Source organism: Grampus griseus, assembly GCF_964374135.1.
Source record: "Grampus griseus genome assembly, chromosome: 6".
NCBI classification, from domain to species: domain Eukaryota; kingdom Metazoa; phylum Chordata; class Mammalia; order Artiodactyla; family Delphinidae; genus Grampus; species Grampus griseus.
In genome coordinates this window covers 90673828-90688934 of record NC_139000.1, presented here as the reverse complement: position 1 = coordinate 90688934, position 15107 = coordinate 90673828, and the positions used below count along the sequence as shown (strand labels likewise).

Sequence of the window (15107 nt, the reverse complement as noted above, 5' to 3'; positions counted from 1 at the left end):
TATTGTACCTACGAGGTGTGCTCTCTTTGGGAAGTACAAAGCTATTTGAGACGTAAGTTGTTCGTTTGTTTGTTTTCCCACAAATACTGTGACCCTTTGAGCAGGAAGGTCTATGTTTTACTAACATCTAGAACAAGCAGCTAACACGGTGTCTAAGATGTAGTCAATAAATATGAAATAGGTAAATGAACACATTTCTAAGGAAGGGCCAGGACATGAACAAATAGAAAATTTTCATTTTCAGTCACAAAGCCACAACAGACATAAAAATGATACAGACAACAAAGTGCTACGGTCATTCAAAGAAGGCATAGAGTTGATACAACAAGGATCTCCTCTATGGCACAGGGAACTGTACTCAATATTTTGTAATAACTTATAAGGGAAAAGAATCTGAAAACGGAATCACTGTGCTGTACACCTGAAACGGACACGACATTGAAAATCAACTATATTTCAATTAAAAACCAAACCAACAGACAACAGCAACAACAAAAAACCAGAGAGGTCATAGAAGTTCTTATGAGATTCCAGAAGAGAAGCGAAGCCAGATGAGGACGGGAGAGGAGGCTTTTGAATCAGTTCAGAGGAGAAGTCACAGAGGAACTAGTCTTTGATCTGAACTTGAGATTAAGATTAAGATGAATTAATCTGAATTAATTAAGATTGCAACACAGGGATATTACAGATGAAGGTAATCACATAAACTTACTCTACTGAAACTTGCAGAGGTTATGAGTGTTGTTCAAGATCCCAAAGCAAGTGCATTGTGGAATCAGAATTTTAAGTGAGGCCTAATGAACTAAAAACAAAGAAACACAGAAACAAGCCCTTCCTGTGACACCACGTTGCCTTTGAAGTCGTTTTTCTTTGGCGGGTTGGCAGAAACTGGTTCCAGTGTTTCTTGCAGGAATGACTGGCCACAGGACTGGGCGTCGTAGCTTCCTGCCAGGCGGCCGAAGGTCGCAGGCAGGTGGGTCACTGGGACACACGCGGAGGGGCTCCTGCCCGGCTCCCTGGCCGCTCAGTGCCCCTGCCCCAGAGCGGGGGTGGGGGCCCCAAAGCAGCCTTGTCTGAGTCCCCTGCCACTAGAGAGAGTATTGGCCCAACACTTGTAGAAAACGGGGACCTTGCTGGCAGTTCAGTGGAGGGACACAAATAAATCTTTGCCGACTTTCTGCTGAAGCTCACGAGGGTTCACTCCTAAGCCTCTTACAAGGTCAGCTGCCGAGGCTGCGAGAGATGAGTCGGGGCTCGCGCTCCACCACGGGGAGATCGCTGGTTAAAGCGCTCACGAGGGAGTGAACCGCGTGTCCGCACCGACACGCACGGGCAGACCTCGTCGATGCCTTCTGTTCGGGGTATGAAGCCCTCTCCTGCCTCTTCCAGGCTCTCTAGAAAGCATGTGCAGAGCCTCCCACCCCACCCTCGGACTCCGCGGGCCACAGCTGGAGGGACCAGCCAAGGAACCGTGGCAGGAAGAGGCCAGAGGTCAGCGGGCCTCGGCCGGAGCCCGTCAGTCGGTCCCCATTCACACACCACCAGACGATCCTCTTGACCTGGGCAGTAGCCGCCAACCGACCGCTGAGGTGAGCCCGGTGCGCGCTTGGCTACCTGGCATGGCTGGGAACCCCAGGATCTCCTGGCAGAGGCGGGCATTCTCCTGGGCCGGGTCCGCGGGCGTCTGCGTGTGCAGGGCCTGAACCACCTTGGCCAGGACGATCTGGCACAGGTTGAAGAGGCCTGGGGGGCGGGAGAAAGGAGACGGGGGGCTGGCACCGTGTCCAGGCCGCGCTTTCCAGCCAGGCAGACCGGAAGCCCCCTTCCCTTCCCTCGGTCCGGCCGCATCTGGGTTGGCCTCCCGGGACTTGATGAGCTTGTCCAGCAGCTCCTGAGGGACGGTGCTGCCCATGCCCCACCAAGACTGGCAGCAGCGCCAGGGCCTCCCAGGGCACGGCGCCCCCGGCCCCAGAGCCTTCCCTCTGGTTCTCGTCACCGGCTGTCACCAGACTTGCATGCAACGTTCTTTTCTTTTCTCTTGTCGTCTTTACGTCCCTCAGCCACGCAACGCGGTGAAGCCCTGACGCTCGCTGCCGCGTCGATACACCCCGAGAACACGATGCTCAGCGAGAGAAGTCATACACAGAAGGACACACAGGGCGTGACCCCACTGAGGAGAAACGTCCAGAGCCGGTAGATCCACAGAGTCAGCGAGTGGGTTCCTGGTTGCCAGGGGCTGGCGAGGGGACGGAGTGATAGCTAAGGGCGTGAGGGACATTTTCGGGGTGACGGAAATGGTCCAAAGCAGTAGTGACGTCTGTACAGCTCAGTAAACTGTCCCCACACGCCCCGGTGCAGCCTGTGAGAGCATCGCGCTCAGGATGAAGGGCTGACCACAGGAAGACTGAACGAGCAGTGGGTCCTGGGCCCAGACGCTCAGCTGGCGCCCCCCACGTGGGGAAGTCACGGGGACTTGCTGAGCCTCCACGGAGACTGGCAGCAGCCCCCGAGCTCACAGGGCACTGCGCCCCCGGCCCCAGAGCCTTCCCTCTGGTTCTCATCACTGGCTGTCAGCAGACTTGCAGGCAACATTCCTTTCTTTTCTTTTGTCTTTTTCCAAGGCAACTCTTGAGTGCATGTATTTAACATGCAGGGAACCAGCCCTGACTCCTTGATCTGGGTCTTCCAGCCTCTAGAGCCTCGAGGACATCCATTTCCGTTATTTACGCGCCCAGTGCCTGGGGTCTGATGATGGAAGCTGACACCGAGGGCGTCACCACGTGCGGGGTGATGTCAGTGGAAGAATCCCATGGCGAGGGCCTGCCTGAGGACCACGCACGCCCGGGCCCTCCCCGCCCCCTGCCTGCAGCCCTGCGCCTGGGAGCGGAGCTGGTGCATCGCGTGCCCGACGTCGTGGAAGTTGGTCTCCCGCTCATCATGCTGCAGCAGGGAGGGCAGGTTGGGCGTAGGCTTGGTGAAGTTGGCCACCATGGCCGCGATGGCGATCTGGCAGCTCCCATCGTGCTGTAGGCAGCCCGGCTGCAGGCCGAAGCAGGCCGCGTGCCCGGACTTCCCCACCCTGCGGAGGGACGTGGATGGGGCCCCGCTTCCACAGAGGAGCCCCGGCCCACGGCCGACAGGTTCCCCCACACACGCACCGAGGATAGAGATCAGGTAGAACTTGCCGATGGATGACCTTGCCCGAGGCCGCGTCCCAGACCGTTTAGAGCCTCACGTCTTCGTGACACATGCTGGTGCCCTCCTCCAGGTCGAAGGTCAGCCCCAGCAGCTCCTGGGAGATGCCCAGCAGCCCGCGTGTGAGCGCCTGCATGGGGAAAGCCTCATTGAGCAGGTACTGGTTCACGTGGTAGCGCGTCTCCTCCCCCGCTTCATGTAGTAGCGCAGGTCCCAGGCGTTGATGGGGCCCTCAAAGTGCAGGCCCCGCCTCTGGCACTCGGCCTTCTTTAGCTCCAGGATCACGGCCGCTCCTGCTCCCCGAGGGGCTTCAGCTTCTGGGCCAGCTCACCTGCGGGCGGAGGGGAGAGGCGCGGCTACGTCCCTGGGGCGGCCCCCCAGCCACCCCCGACCCCGCGCCCCTCGAGGCAGAATGAAGGGTCTGGGAAGGTGACCCCCAAGGACTGACACAGTGGGGTCTCCGGTCAAGGTCCGCCTGACCCCGTCCCCACTGGGACTCAGGGGGAGGCGGTGTTACCTAGGACAGTGGCCACCACCTGGCTGGTCTTGTCCATGTTCATCTCCAGCACGGAGTCGGCATGCGTGCGGAACCCCAGCAGGCGGGACTTCAGGGCCTGCAGCCTCACCAGCTCCCTGAGGATCACACAGTTCTCCTGGAACCCAGAGACGGAAGGCGCTGGGGACCGAGGGCCACGGCCTCCCCGCGGGCCCCGGGCCAGGTCTCTGCAGGCGGGCAGGGCTCCCAGGCCACTGGCGGGCACAGCCAATCCCCCTCCCTCCTCCTCCTGGCCCGGATTTCTAGACACTTTGGTGCTGTCCTAACACATGGTCTTTATTAACACAGGTCCTTTTGGAACCAGAAACGGCATGAACGTGATGGGCTCTAAGGCCAAGGGCAGGACGAAATGCGGCCAGTCTTTCCAGGAGCCACCAAGGGGCCTCCCCGGGCTCAACAAGACAAACACGGCTGCCGTGCAGACAGTGGCTCAACCCCACGGCGCCCGAACACCCAGCCCCTGGACGGTGAGACAGCTGTTGCTGCAGGTGGCCCGTGGCTCACTGATGAGGCCCGGCCCCAGGCGTACGCCACCTTCTCTGGGGCCACCTCTCCGGTCTGCAGTGGGGTTCTCCTGGGAGCCCCCAGTCACCACGGGACCAGCGTGGCCTGTCTGTAGCCCAAGAAGGTGGGGACACAAGACTGTCCCCCGTGCCCCCCGCATCACCCGCGAGGCCGAGCGAGCACCAGTGGTGTCTGCGGGGAAGATGAAGGGCTCACGCACAGCCCCCATCTACAGAAGCACAGACTGCAGCCACCTGCGCTATGGAACAAACACAAGTGTCCACGCAGGACCCGATGTCTGACTGTCAAGGCCATGCCCGGGCCACGGTGAGAAGGTGCATCCCCCATGCAAGCCACAGAGAGGGGATGGGGGGGCCATCTGCGATTCTGAGCTCATCGGGCATCACCCCAGAGGGAGAGGGAGAGGGAGAGAGGTAGACAGAAGTACAGAGGGAGAGAAAGAGAGAGGGAGGGAGAGACGTCTCTCCCTTCCCTGGGGGTTCTCTAGTGCAGCCAAGGCTGAAAACCACTGCATTTTGGGAGATGGGTCCTCGTGGAAGAGTTAGATAGTAGCTCAATGGCATTATCGACACATACTAAAAAGGCCCCAAATCTTGGGGAGTCAGGGAGGGGAGTGTCGGCTGCCTCGTAAACGGGGAGAGATTGGGCATCAGGGGAGGTGCCTGTGCAGCCTGCGCCCAGGGCCCCGCAGACTTCATCTCCCAGCGGTGGTCCTGGGCTGGAAGTCAGCGGGGAGGTCAGGCTGTCCAAGCATCAACGTTGACTTCAGGGCTGATCTAAAAGGCGCCTGGTGTTTGTTGAAGCAGAAAAAAGAGAAAGCAGTAGGGAGAGGATGGGAGTGGGAGGGGGAGGGAGCCCCCCTCCTCAGCACTTCTACCGCTCTCCCTCTCTCTCTCCCTTTCTCCCTCTCTCCCTCTACCTCGCTGCCTCTCCCTCTCCCTCCATCTCTCCCCCTGCCTCTCTCCCTCCCTCTCTCCCTGTCCCTCTTTCCCTGTCCCTCTCTCTCCCTCTTTCCCTCCCCCTCTCCCTCTCCCCCTTTCCCTCTCCCTCTCCCCCTCTCCCTCTCTCCCTTTCTCTCTCCCTGTCCCTGTTTCCCTGTTCCGCACGCTCTGGCTCTACCTCTTTCCCTCTCCCTCTCCCTCCACCTCCTTCCCTCTCTGGAGAGGGAAGGAGGTGGAGGGAGAGGGAGAGAGAGATGGAGAGGGAGGGGGGAGAGGGAGAGAGAGATGGAGAGGGAGGGGGGAGAGGGAGAGACAGATGGAGAGGGAGGGGGGAGAGGGAGAGAGAGGGGGGAGAGGGAGAGAGTGATAGAGGGAGGGAGCGAAAGATGTCTCTCCCTCCCTCCCTCTCTCCCTCCCTCTCTCCCTCTCCCTCCCTCCTTCTCCTCCCTCTCCCTCTCGCTCCAACTCTCCTTCTCCCTCCGTCTCTCCATCTCCCTCACTCCCTCCCAGAGAGGCAGAGATAAGGCAGAGGGAGAGAGGGAGAGGGAGAGATGGAGGGAGAGGGAGAGGGAGGAAGAGGTAGAGGGAGGGAGAGGGAGAGAGGGAGAGAGAACGAGGTCTCTTCCTCCCTCCCTCTCCCTCTCTCCTCCTTCTCTCCCTCTCTCCCTCTCCCTCTCTCTCTCCCTGTCCCTGTTTCCCTGTTCTGGTCTCCCTCTCCCTCTCTCCCTCTCCCTTGTCTCTGCCTCTCCCTCCATCTCTCCCTCTCTGAGAGGGAGTGAGGGTGAGGGAGAGATGGAGGGAGAGGGAGTGACAGAGGGAGGAAGAGGGAGAGAGGAAGGGAAAGGGCGAGGGAAGGAGAGGGGGAGACGGAGGGAGGGTGAGAGAGGGAGAGTCGGAGGAGAGAGGGAGAGGGAGGGAAGAAGAGACCATATTCCCTCTCCCGGTCTCCCTCTCTCTCTCTCTCTCTCTCTCTCTCTCTCTCTCTCTCTCTCTCTCTCTCTCTCTCTCCCCCGCCCGTCCCTCTCTCTCTCATCCTCTCTCCCTCTCCCTCCATCTCTCCCTCTCCCTCTCTCCCTCTCCCTTATCTCTGCCTCTCCCTCCATCTCTCCCTATGTGGGAAGGAGTGAGGGAGATGGAGACATGGAGGGAGAGGGAGAGTTGGTGGAAGAGAGAGAGGGAGGAGAAGGAGAGAGGGAGGGAGGGAGAGAGGGAGAGACATCTTCGCTCCCTCCCTCTATCCCTCTCTCCCTTTCCCCCCTCTCCCTCCCTCTCCTCCCTCCCTCTTGTGCTCTCCCTCTCCCTCTTTCCCTTGCCCTCTCCCTCCACCTTCTTCCGTCTCTGGAGAGGGAAGGAGGTGGAGGGAGAGGGAGAGGGAAAGAGGGAGAGGGAGAGCGGAACAGGGAAACAGGGACAGGGAGAGAGGGAGGGAGAGGGAGAGAAGGAGGACAGAGGGAGAGGGAGGGAGGAAGAGACCTCTTTCCCTCTCCCTCTCCCCCCCCCTCCTCTCCATATCTCTCTCCCTCTCTTCCTCTCCGTCCCTGTCCCTCCATCTCTCCCTCTCCCTCTCTCCCTCTCCCTTGTCTCTGCCTTTCCATCTCTCCGTCTCTGGGAGAGAGTGAGGGAGATGGAGAGATGGAGGGAGCGGGAGAGTTGGAGGGAGAGGGAGAGGGAGGAGAAGGAGGGAGGGAGAGGGATAGAGGGAGGGAGAGGGAGAGAGGGAGAGGGAGGGAGAGAGGGATAGAGGGAGGGAGGGAGAGAGGGATAAAGGGAGGGAGGGATAGAGGGAGGGAGAGACGTCTTTCGCTCCTTCCCTCTATCCCTCTCTCCCTCTCTCTCTCTCTCCCCCCCTCCTGCTCTCTCTCCCTGTCCCTCCACCTCCTTCCCTCTCCAGAGAGGGAAGGAGGTGGAGGGACAGGGAGAGGGAAAGAGGTAGAGGGAGGGCGTGCGGAACAGGGAAACAGGGACAGGGAGAGAGGAAGGGAGAGAGGGACAGGGAAGAGGGACGTGGGATGTGGGAAGAGGGAGGGGGGAGGCGGGAGAGAGACGGGGGAGACAGAGGAGGTAGAGGGAGGGGGAGGGGAGAGGGAGAGGGATGTGGGAGAGTGAGGGGGAGACGGAGGTGGAGAGGGAGTTGGGAGAGGGTCGAGGAGAGGGACGGGGAGGGGGGAGAGGGAGGGGGGAGGGAGAGAGGGAAAGAGAGTGACGCAGAGGAAAGAGGGAGAGGGAAGAGAGAGAGAGAGGGGGACAGAGGGAGAGGGAGAGAGGGAGGGGGAGAGGGACGAGAGGAAGCAGGGAGAAAAGAGAGAAAGAACACACCATGTACATTTCTGTCAAATGACACCGGGGATCCTTACACAACCAGGAGAAAATAACACAGCGAGGCTCTTTCTCAGCTGGAACTGGAACTGCAGATGGGGCGAAACACCACCAGGGTGGCCACACATGTCCAGCTGCCGCCCCAGCCCCCTGAGTCTGGTCACCAGGGCTCTGAGTGTTTGCTCCAGGGACCTGGGGTTCACCCTGTCACCCTGGAGGTCGGGCCTAGACAGCAGGGCCCCGGGCTGGACACATAGGGGGAAAAGCATCCCCACAGGACAGCTTGTGCGAGCCGATTCAGCTGCGAGATTCTAGAGGCCCGGGATCACCCTGTGGCCCATGAAACCCAGGAGCCAGGAGGGTCTTGCATCGGGATTCCTGTCCGTTGGACTGTAACGTTTATGTAAGGAATCTTGGAAACAGTGGTAACAAGAGTGAATTCGAACGAGCTTTAGGATATTATGGACCACTCCGAAGTGTGTGGGTTGCTAAAAACCCTCCCGGCTTCGCTCTTGTTGAAAATGAAGATCCCCGAGATGCAGCGGATGCTGTCTGAGAACTAGACGGGAGAACACTCTGTGGCTGCCGAGTAAGAGTGGACCTGTCCAATGGGGAAAGGAGAAGTCGAGATCGTGGCCGCCTCCTTCTTGGGGTCGTCGCCCTCGAGATGATTATCGGAGGAGGAGTCCTCCCCCTCACCACAGATGTCCAAGACGGAGAAGCTTCTCCCGCAGCCAGAGCAGGTCCCTTTAGTAGATATAGGAGAAGAGAGAGATCACTGTCCCAGGAGAGAAATCGCAAGCCGTCCCGATCTTTCTCTAGGTCTCCTAGCCGATCCAGGTCAAATGAAAGGAAATAGCAGACCACTTTGCAAGAGGAGTGGTGCACAGGAAATAACTTCATTTGACAGGAGTATGTACAGAAAATTCAAGTTTCGTTTGAGACTTCCGAAGCTTGATGCACTTTTTAAATGTTTTAGCTGTTCACATTTGTTTGTCTCTTGGGACAGTGACACATAAAGGTGTCATTCTCTATGGTTTGAAATGGGTCATATGAGGCATGTAATATGCAGAATTGTTTCTTTACAATGTTCTCTTAAGCAAAATTGAATTTGCTTTGAATTTTTGGTCTTGCCTAGACTGAGAATAAAACTCTAACTCCTGCCCACCTAAAGTGTGATGTTTATTATTATGGAAGCAACACTGGCAAACATTGAAAAGACTTTCTGTAGCTGGGATATGGTATGCAGCTGTAGTTAAGCAAGCAGTCTTTAAAAGGTGCTGTGAACACAAGCCAGCAGGTAGAAATGAAAGCCGCACCCTTACCCTAGATTAGAGGTTTAAGAGTTCCACTAGTCTTCACACTGGACAAGAGGTTGTCCAGTGAGTTTAGAATCTAAGAAGTTTCAAGGAAGTTAGTTTCCCTTTGAGTTAGGTCATAAGTCCCCTCTGTGATTGCCGTACATGAATACATAGCTCTTTGTAATGTTTTTTGGAAGTTGAGATGATCAAGATACCAATGTCTTGCCAGATGAAGAGTATATTATAGAGCTGAACTTTGAGTTACTGTGCAATTTTTTTTCATGCTGTCATTCGTAATATGTTTTGTGAGACTCCTTGGGATTAAAGTTTTGGTTCCAAAAGGAACAAAGAAAAAAAAAAGGATCCACCTGCCAATGCAGGGGACACGGGTCCGAGCCCTGGTCCGGGAAGATCCCCTGTGCCGCAGATCAACTAAGCTCATGGGCCACAACTATTGAGCCTGTGCTCTAGATCCTGGGAGCCACAACTACAGAAGCCCGCACAGCTAGAGCCCGTGCTCCGAAACAAAAGAAGCCACTGTAATGAGAAGCACGTGCCCGCAACAAAGAGGAGCCCCTGCTCGCCGCAACTAGAGAAAGCCCGTGTGCAGCAATGAAGACCCAACGCAGCAAAAAAAAAAAAAAAAAGACGATACCGGCCAGGTGATCAAGGGTAAAATTGTTTGTCACAAGTCCCGTTGATGGGGTGTATCCTTGATGTGTGTATCCTTGATGGTGTGTATCCTTGATGATGTGACCTGAGGAGAATGACATTTTTATCTGTGTCTGGATCTTCCGCCCCAAACCCCGTAACTCCAGCCCAACCATAAGAAAAACATCAGAAAACCAACAGACAAACAAATTGAGGGACAAAATACCTGACCAGTCCTCCTCAAAACTTTCAAGGTATTAAAACCCAGGGATGTCTGAGAAATGTCACAGCCCAGAGGAGACTGGGACAGAAAAAGGATGTTAGGGGAAAGCTAGGGAAATTCTAGTAAAGTGTGGACTTTAGTTAATAATAACGTATCCATCTCGGTTCCTTAGTTGGATAAGCATGTCGTACTAACGTACTAAAGTACTAACGTGTTGGAAATAGGGGTACTGGGTCGGGGGTCCACAGCACTCTGTACACTCTGTACAGATCTTTGCAACTTTTTTGTAACTCTAAGCTATTCTAAAATTAAGCAACTACTAAACAGAGATAAGAATGTTATTTCCCTGATTTGAACATGCCTGAGTTTGTTTTCATGGTCACATTTGTGCTATCTGGATGTGTCTTGGAATCAGTAGCAAAGGAGAGTTGCCAGCCCCTGGGAAGATGCGGCTGGTTTGCAGGTGGCTTGCTCTGGAGCTGAAGACCACGGTGGGAAGTCTGCAGCCTCGGGCTGCACTTAGAACCATGGGAGGGGATGGGCCAGCTCAGTTAGGGATGGAACCTATAAATAAAACTCTTTTTCTTTTCCATTATGGCTTATCACAGGATATTGAATATAGTTCCCTGTGCTAGACAGTAGGACCTTGTAGCTTATCCATCCTATATTTAATAGTTTGCCTCTGCTAACCCCAAACTCCCAATCCAACCCTCCCTCCCTCTTTCTCCCCCTTGGCAACCACAAGTCTGTTCTCTATGTCTGTGAGTCTGTTTTTGTTTCGTAGACAAGTTCATTTGTGTCGTATTTTGGATTTCACATATAAGAGAGATCATATATGTGTCTTTCCCTGCTGACTTACTTCACTTAGTATGATGATCTCTAGGTCCATCCACGACGTTGCTGCAAATAGCATTATTTCATTCTTTTTATGGCTGAATATATTCCATTGTATATATGTACCACATCTTCTTTATCCATTCATCCATCAGTGGACATTTAGGTAGCTTCCACATCTTGCCTATTATAAATAGTGATGCAATGAACATTGGGGTGCATGTATCTTTTCTTTCTTTCTTTTCTTTCTTTCTTTTTCTTTCTTTCTGTCTTTCTTTATTTTTTTGTCACACAGTATGTGGGATCTTAGTTCCCTGGCCAGAGATGGAACCCATGCTCCCTGCACCGGAAGCACAGAGTCTTAACCACTAGACCACCAGGGAAGTCCCAGGGGTGTATGTATATTTTTGAATTAGAGTTTTCTCCAGATCTATGCCCAGGAGTGGAATTGCGGGACCCTATGGCAGCTGTATCTGTTCTCTGCACGTCTCACATCAACCACCTGCACTCCACTGCTTGCTCTCAACGTCATCTTCGGGGAACACAACCTGCGACAGGGACCTTGACAAGAAGAAATGGCTCAGGGAAAAGCTACCTGCACAGGGAGGAGATAGAGGCCATCGACCCTGGGTTGCGGCGGGGAGAGTGGGCACGGAGATTTGTCATTTCATCCCTGATACTCAGCCCTCCTGGCTGCCCCACTCTAGGTCACCTCGGGATACAGAGGTGACCCGGTTAGAGTCCCAGCCTGTGCAGGAATCTAGGGGCACCAGCGGGTCTGAATAATATTAGTGCAGGGTCTCCCCCATGGCACTGGGGTTATTTGGGGCGGGTCATTCTCTGCTGGGGGCCCCTCCTGGGCACTGTGTGGGGTTCAGCAGCATCCCTGTCCCCACCCATTTGATTCCAGGGGCCCCTTCCCCCCCAGTTGTGACAACCACAGATTTTCCCCAGACATCACCGAAGAACTGGGTGAGGCGGAAGCAGGATGGCCCTGGGTGAGGACAGCTGTGTTGAAGCAACCAGCCTGGCTTAGGGCAGGGTCCGCCCCAGTCCCGTCAGAGCCTGCATTTACAACTGCCCCTTCCCTCTCCCACCTCCCATGCCCTGCAGTGGTCTCCGAGACATCATCCCCGTGTAACAAATCACACCTTCTCAGTTTACTGTCCCCAGCACCTAGAAGAGTGTCTGCTATGTAGTAGATGCTTCCTAAATACTTGCTGAATAAGGGAGTTGAATAAAGGGATGAGTGCATGAATGAATGAAGGTTACCATGGAAGGAGGGGGGAGATTCCCTTTCTGACTCTCGGGGGTTGGGATATCAAGTGAAAGATCCATCCTAAATAGGCTGACCAGCCTTCTGGGGTTCCCCGGAAATGAGGGTTTCCCCACAGTTCCAGCGCTCAAACCTGAGCGGTCCTGGGCAAACTGGGGGCGGGTGTTGGTCACCCTGTGTAAACACAGTAACAATTGCAACTGCAATAGCAATGGCCGAGGACCTCTACGGTCTTATTGACCAGGCCCAGTTCTTTACCTGGCGGGGAAGGGTGGGCCGGGATTGGAATTCCGGTGATCCAGGGTGGGCGGGTGAGGGCACACCCCGAGCTTGTGTAGGGGAGTCCAGGAAGGTTCTGGAGGAAGTGACAGTGACACAGGAGGGAGGGAGGAGTCTAAGGAAGAACATCCCACACGACAACGTGTGCCAATGGCCCTGGGCCCAAGGTCACACCTGACCAGGGCTTGCTTTTTTTCTTTTTTTCTAATTTACATTTTCCCACATGGATATGCAATTGTCCTAATGCCATTTATTGAAAACTCCTTAATTTCCCCACTTTCTGTCATATCAAGTTCTCATCTATCTGTTTCTGGACCTTTATTCTCTACCATAGAGGTATACGTCCCATCCTTGCACCACTAGGGCTGTTTCATCACTATAACTTTATTTTTTATTCATTTCTTTCTTTGGCCGTGCCGGGCGGCATGTGGGATCTTATTTCCCTGACCAGGGATCGAACCCGCACCCCTTGCAGTGGAAGCTCAGAGTCTTAATCGCTGGACCTCCAGGGAAGTCCCCAGGGCTTGCTTTGACATCCATCGAATGGTGGCGGGTGGGCACGGGGAGCAGCTGTCTGTGAGCCATCCTGTGTAGAAATGCAGGGTGGAGGGCAGGACAGCTGGAGCGGGAGGGGAAGAGGCGGAGGAGGGAGGGAGGGATGGCGGGCGGGCGGGCGAGAGACAGACAGAGAGTTTCCGGAGACACTAGCTCTGGCCGTGTCCTAGGGCATGAAAGCTGAAAATAGCTCCTAGTGCCGGGAGCCTTGGAGCCGGAGCCTGGGAGCCAGGGTGACTGGCTCTCCTCCCTGATGTGTGTGTGGGGGGGGAGGGGGTGGGCTCCGGACTTCTCAGGCTGGGAATGGGGTGCACGGAGCAGGGACGGAGCAGGGACCCTTCTCTCTGGGACCTCGCGGGCCATCCTTAGCTCACAAAGCTGAGCCACTCCTGGCCCTACGAGTGGGGGGCTTATCCTCCCTGTCCCCTGGATCACACCCCCTCACACACAACTTCCCCTTGTGTGCTCCCAGCAACCAAGATAATCTGTTTTTAAAAGATTTGGGGGAGGGGGGTAAACATACAAACAAGAGCAGAATGGATACTTTTTCAGAATGGGAATGGCTCTGTGTAACCCCATCCCCAAGGTAACCAGAGTCCTGACCTCTAACACCCTTGACGAGTCAGCCTTGGTCTGGGCTTGCAGACCCACGGAAACTTCCTCATCCCCTCCTTCAGACCCCGTCTCTCCCTCGGCGTCTTTGTGAGAGGCACCCGGGGAAGTGGGACTGCTAGGCTGTACTGCTGCTAGAACTCCACCTGGGCTCCACCAGGCTCCAGCCCCCCGCCCTGTGCACCTCTCTGACCCTGAGGCACCTCAACTGGTAGGAGCGGCATCACCTTCCCTCCCGGGACTTGTGACACTTAAGGGAGACACAGAAAGGACAAGCGTTTGGCTCCCTGGCTGGCAAAGAGCAGGTGCTCAATTGTCATAAGTGTCCGTATCGGTGAGGGTTCGCCAGACAAACAGAATCCATAGCCTCTGTGTGTATATACACACACACGTACACATGTACACGCATACAAAAATATACAGCTGTGTATATATGCAGTACGCATACAGACATATACACATATAGTATATGCAATACGCAAATACATATATACACACATATATATAATGCATAGTTTGTATATATACAGTATGTCTACACACATATACACATAATATATACAATAGACACATACATATACACTATACATACACACATATGAAATGCATAGTTTGTATATATATATACAGTATGTACACATTCGTATAAGATATGCAATATACACACCTAGGTTCGTCTATATCATACATATATACACACATACAAAGATATTTAGGTGTGTATATATACAGTATACATACATACACATATAATATATGCAATACATACACGTACATACATATAGACACACATATACACCTACATATAAAAGCATGTAGAATAAAAATATATATGTACTGCTTCTATAAATTCGTCGTATATATACATACACATATCATATATAGGATACATACACATACATATATACAATGTATACACACACACCTATATGTAAATATGTGCATGTACATACACATATAAGTACACACGCAAGTGTGTATATAGAGAGAGTACATACATATATACATATAATACCTATACACATACAGGTATACAACATATATACACACCTATATATCAATATACACTGTATACATACATACATACAGTGTACATATACTGTACACATACACACCCATATATCAATACATGGGTGTGTGTATATATACAGCATGTTCACCTTCATAATATGTATACTGTATATATACACATACATACATGTATACAATATATACACACAAATATATAGGCTTGTATGTATACTGTATATAGTACTTACACATAGACTACAAACGCATGCACATATAAACATATGTGTATACATATATATATCATATCTATACACACATATACAAATTAATAGGCTTGTATATATTCAATATTTTTACATATATAGTTTCGTTTTAAGGAGTTGACTCTTGTGACCGTGAGGCAGGCAAGTCAGGGCAGGACTCTGGGCTGGAGACACAGGGAAGAGCTGATGTGCCAAGTCCATTGGAGGAACACTTCCCTCTTCCTAGGGCACCTCATTTTTCTCTCCAGTCCTTCAACTGATGGACGAGGCCCACCCACGCCGCGGCATTGACAATCTCCTTTACGCAAAGTGGACCAATTTCAGTGTTAATCTCTTCTGAAGAATACCTTCCTGGCCACATCTGGAATAATGTTTGCGGTTGCCGGGGCCCCACGCAGTGCGCACATGAGATTAACCATCCCCGTGGCGATGATGACACTTTATTTTCTCCCTTGACCATTGTCACTACTATTCCAATTAAAATGGCAGTGCTATGAGGGCAGGGCATTTCCTTTTTTGCCAGTACTGAGCGTCCGCGGTCTGGTGCCTAGCATAGGCTAAATACACGG

At 53.5% G+C, this 15107-nt stretch overlaps 1 protein-coding gene and 1 pseudogene across 2 annotated transcripts; both read left to right on the top strand.

Annotated features, from left to right (window-relative positions):
- Positions 1 to 20: 20 nt before the first annotated feature.
- Positions 21 to 4082, top strand: LOC309824197 (uncharacterized protein; the record flags this gene model as incomplete). The annotated part of the gene is made up of 6 exons (XM_082656917.1): positions 21 to 973; positions 1390 to 1589; positions 2061 to 2193; positions 2622 to 3174; positions 3269 to 3352; positions 4040 to 4082. The coding sequence occupies exons 4-6, from the start codon at positions 2810 to 2812 to the stop codon at positions 4080 to 4082; spliced, it is 492 nt and encodes a 163-aa protein (XP_082513043.1). The 5' UTR covers positions 21 to 973; positions 1390 to 1589; positions 2061 to 2193; positions 2622 to 2809.
- An 18-nt stretch (positions 4083 to 4100) lies between these two features.
- LOC309824196 (serine/arginine-rich splicing factor 3-like) lies at positions 4101 to 8700 on the top strand (annotated as a pseudogene). Its single transcript has 2 exons — positions 4101 to 4218; positions 7884 to 8700. The product of its transcript is annotated as a serine/arginine-rich splicing factor 3-like (transcript).
- Positions 8701 to 15107: the final 6407 nt, after the last annotated feature.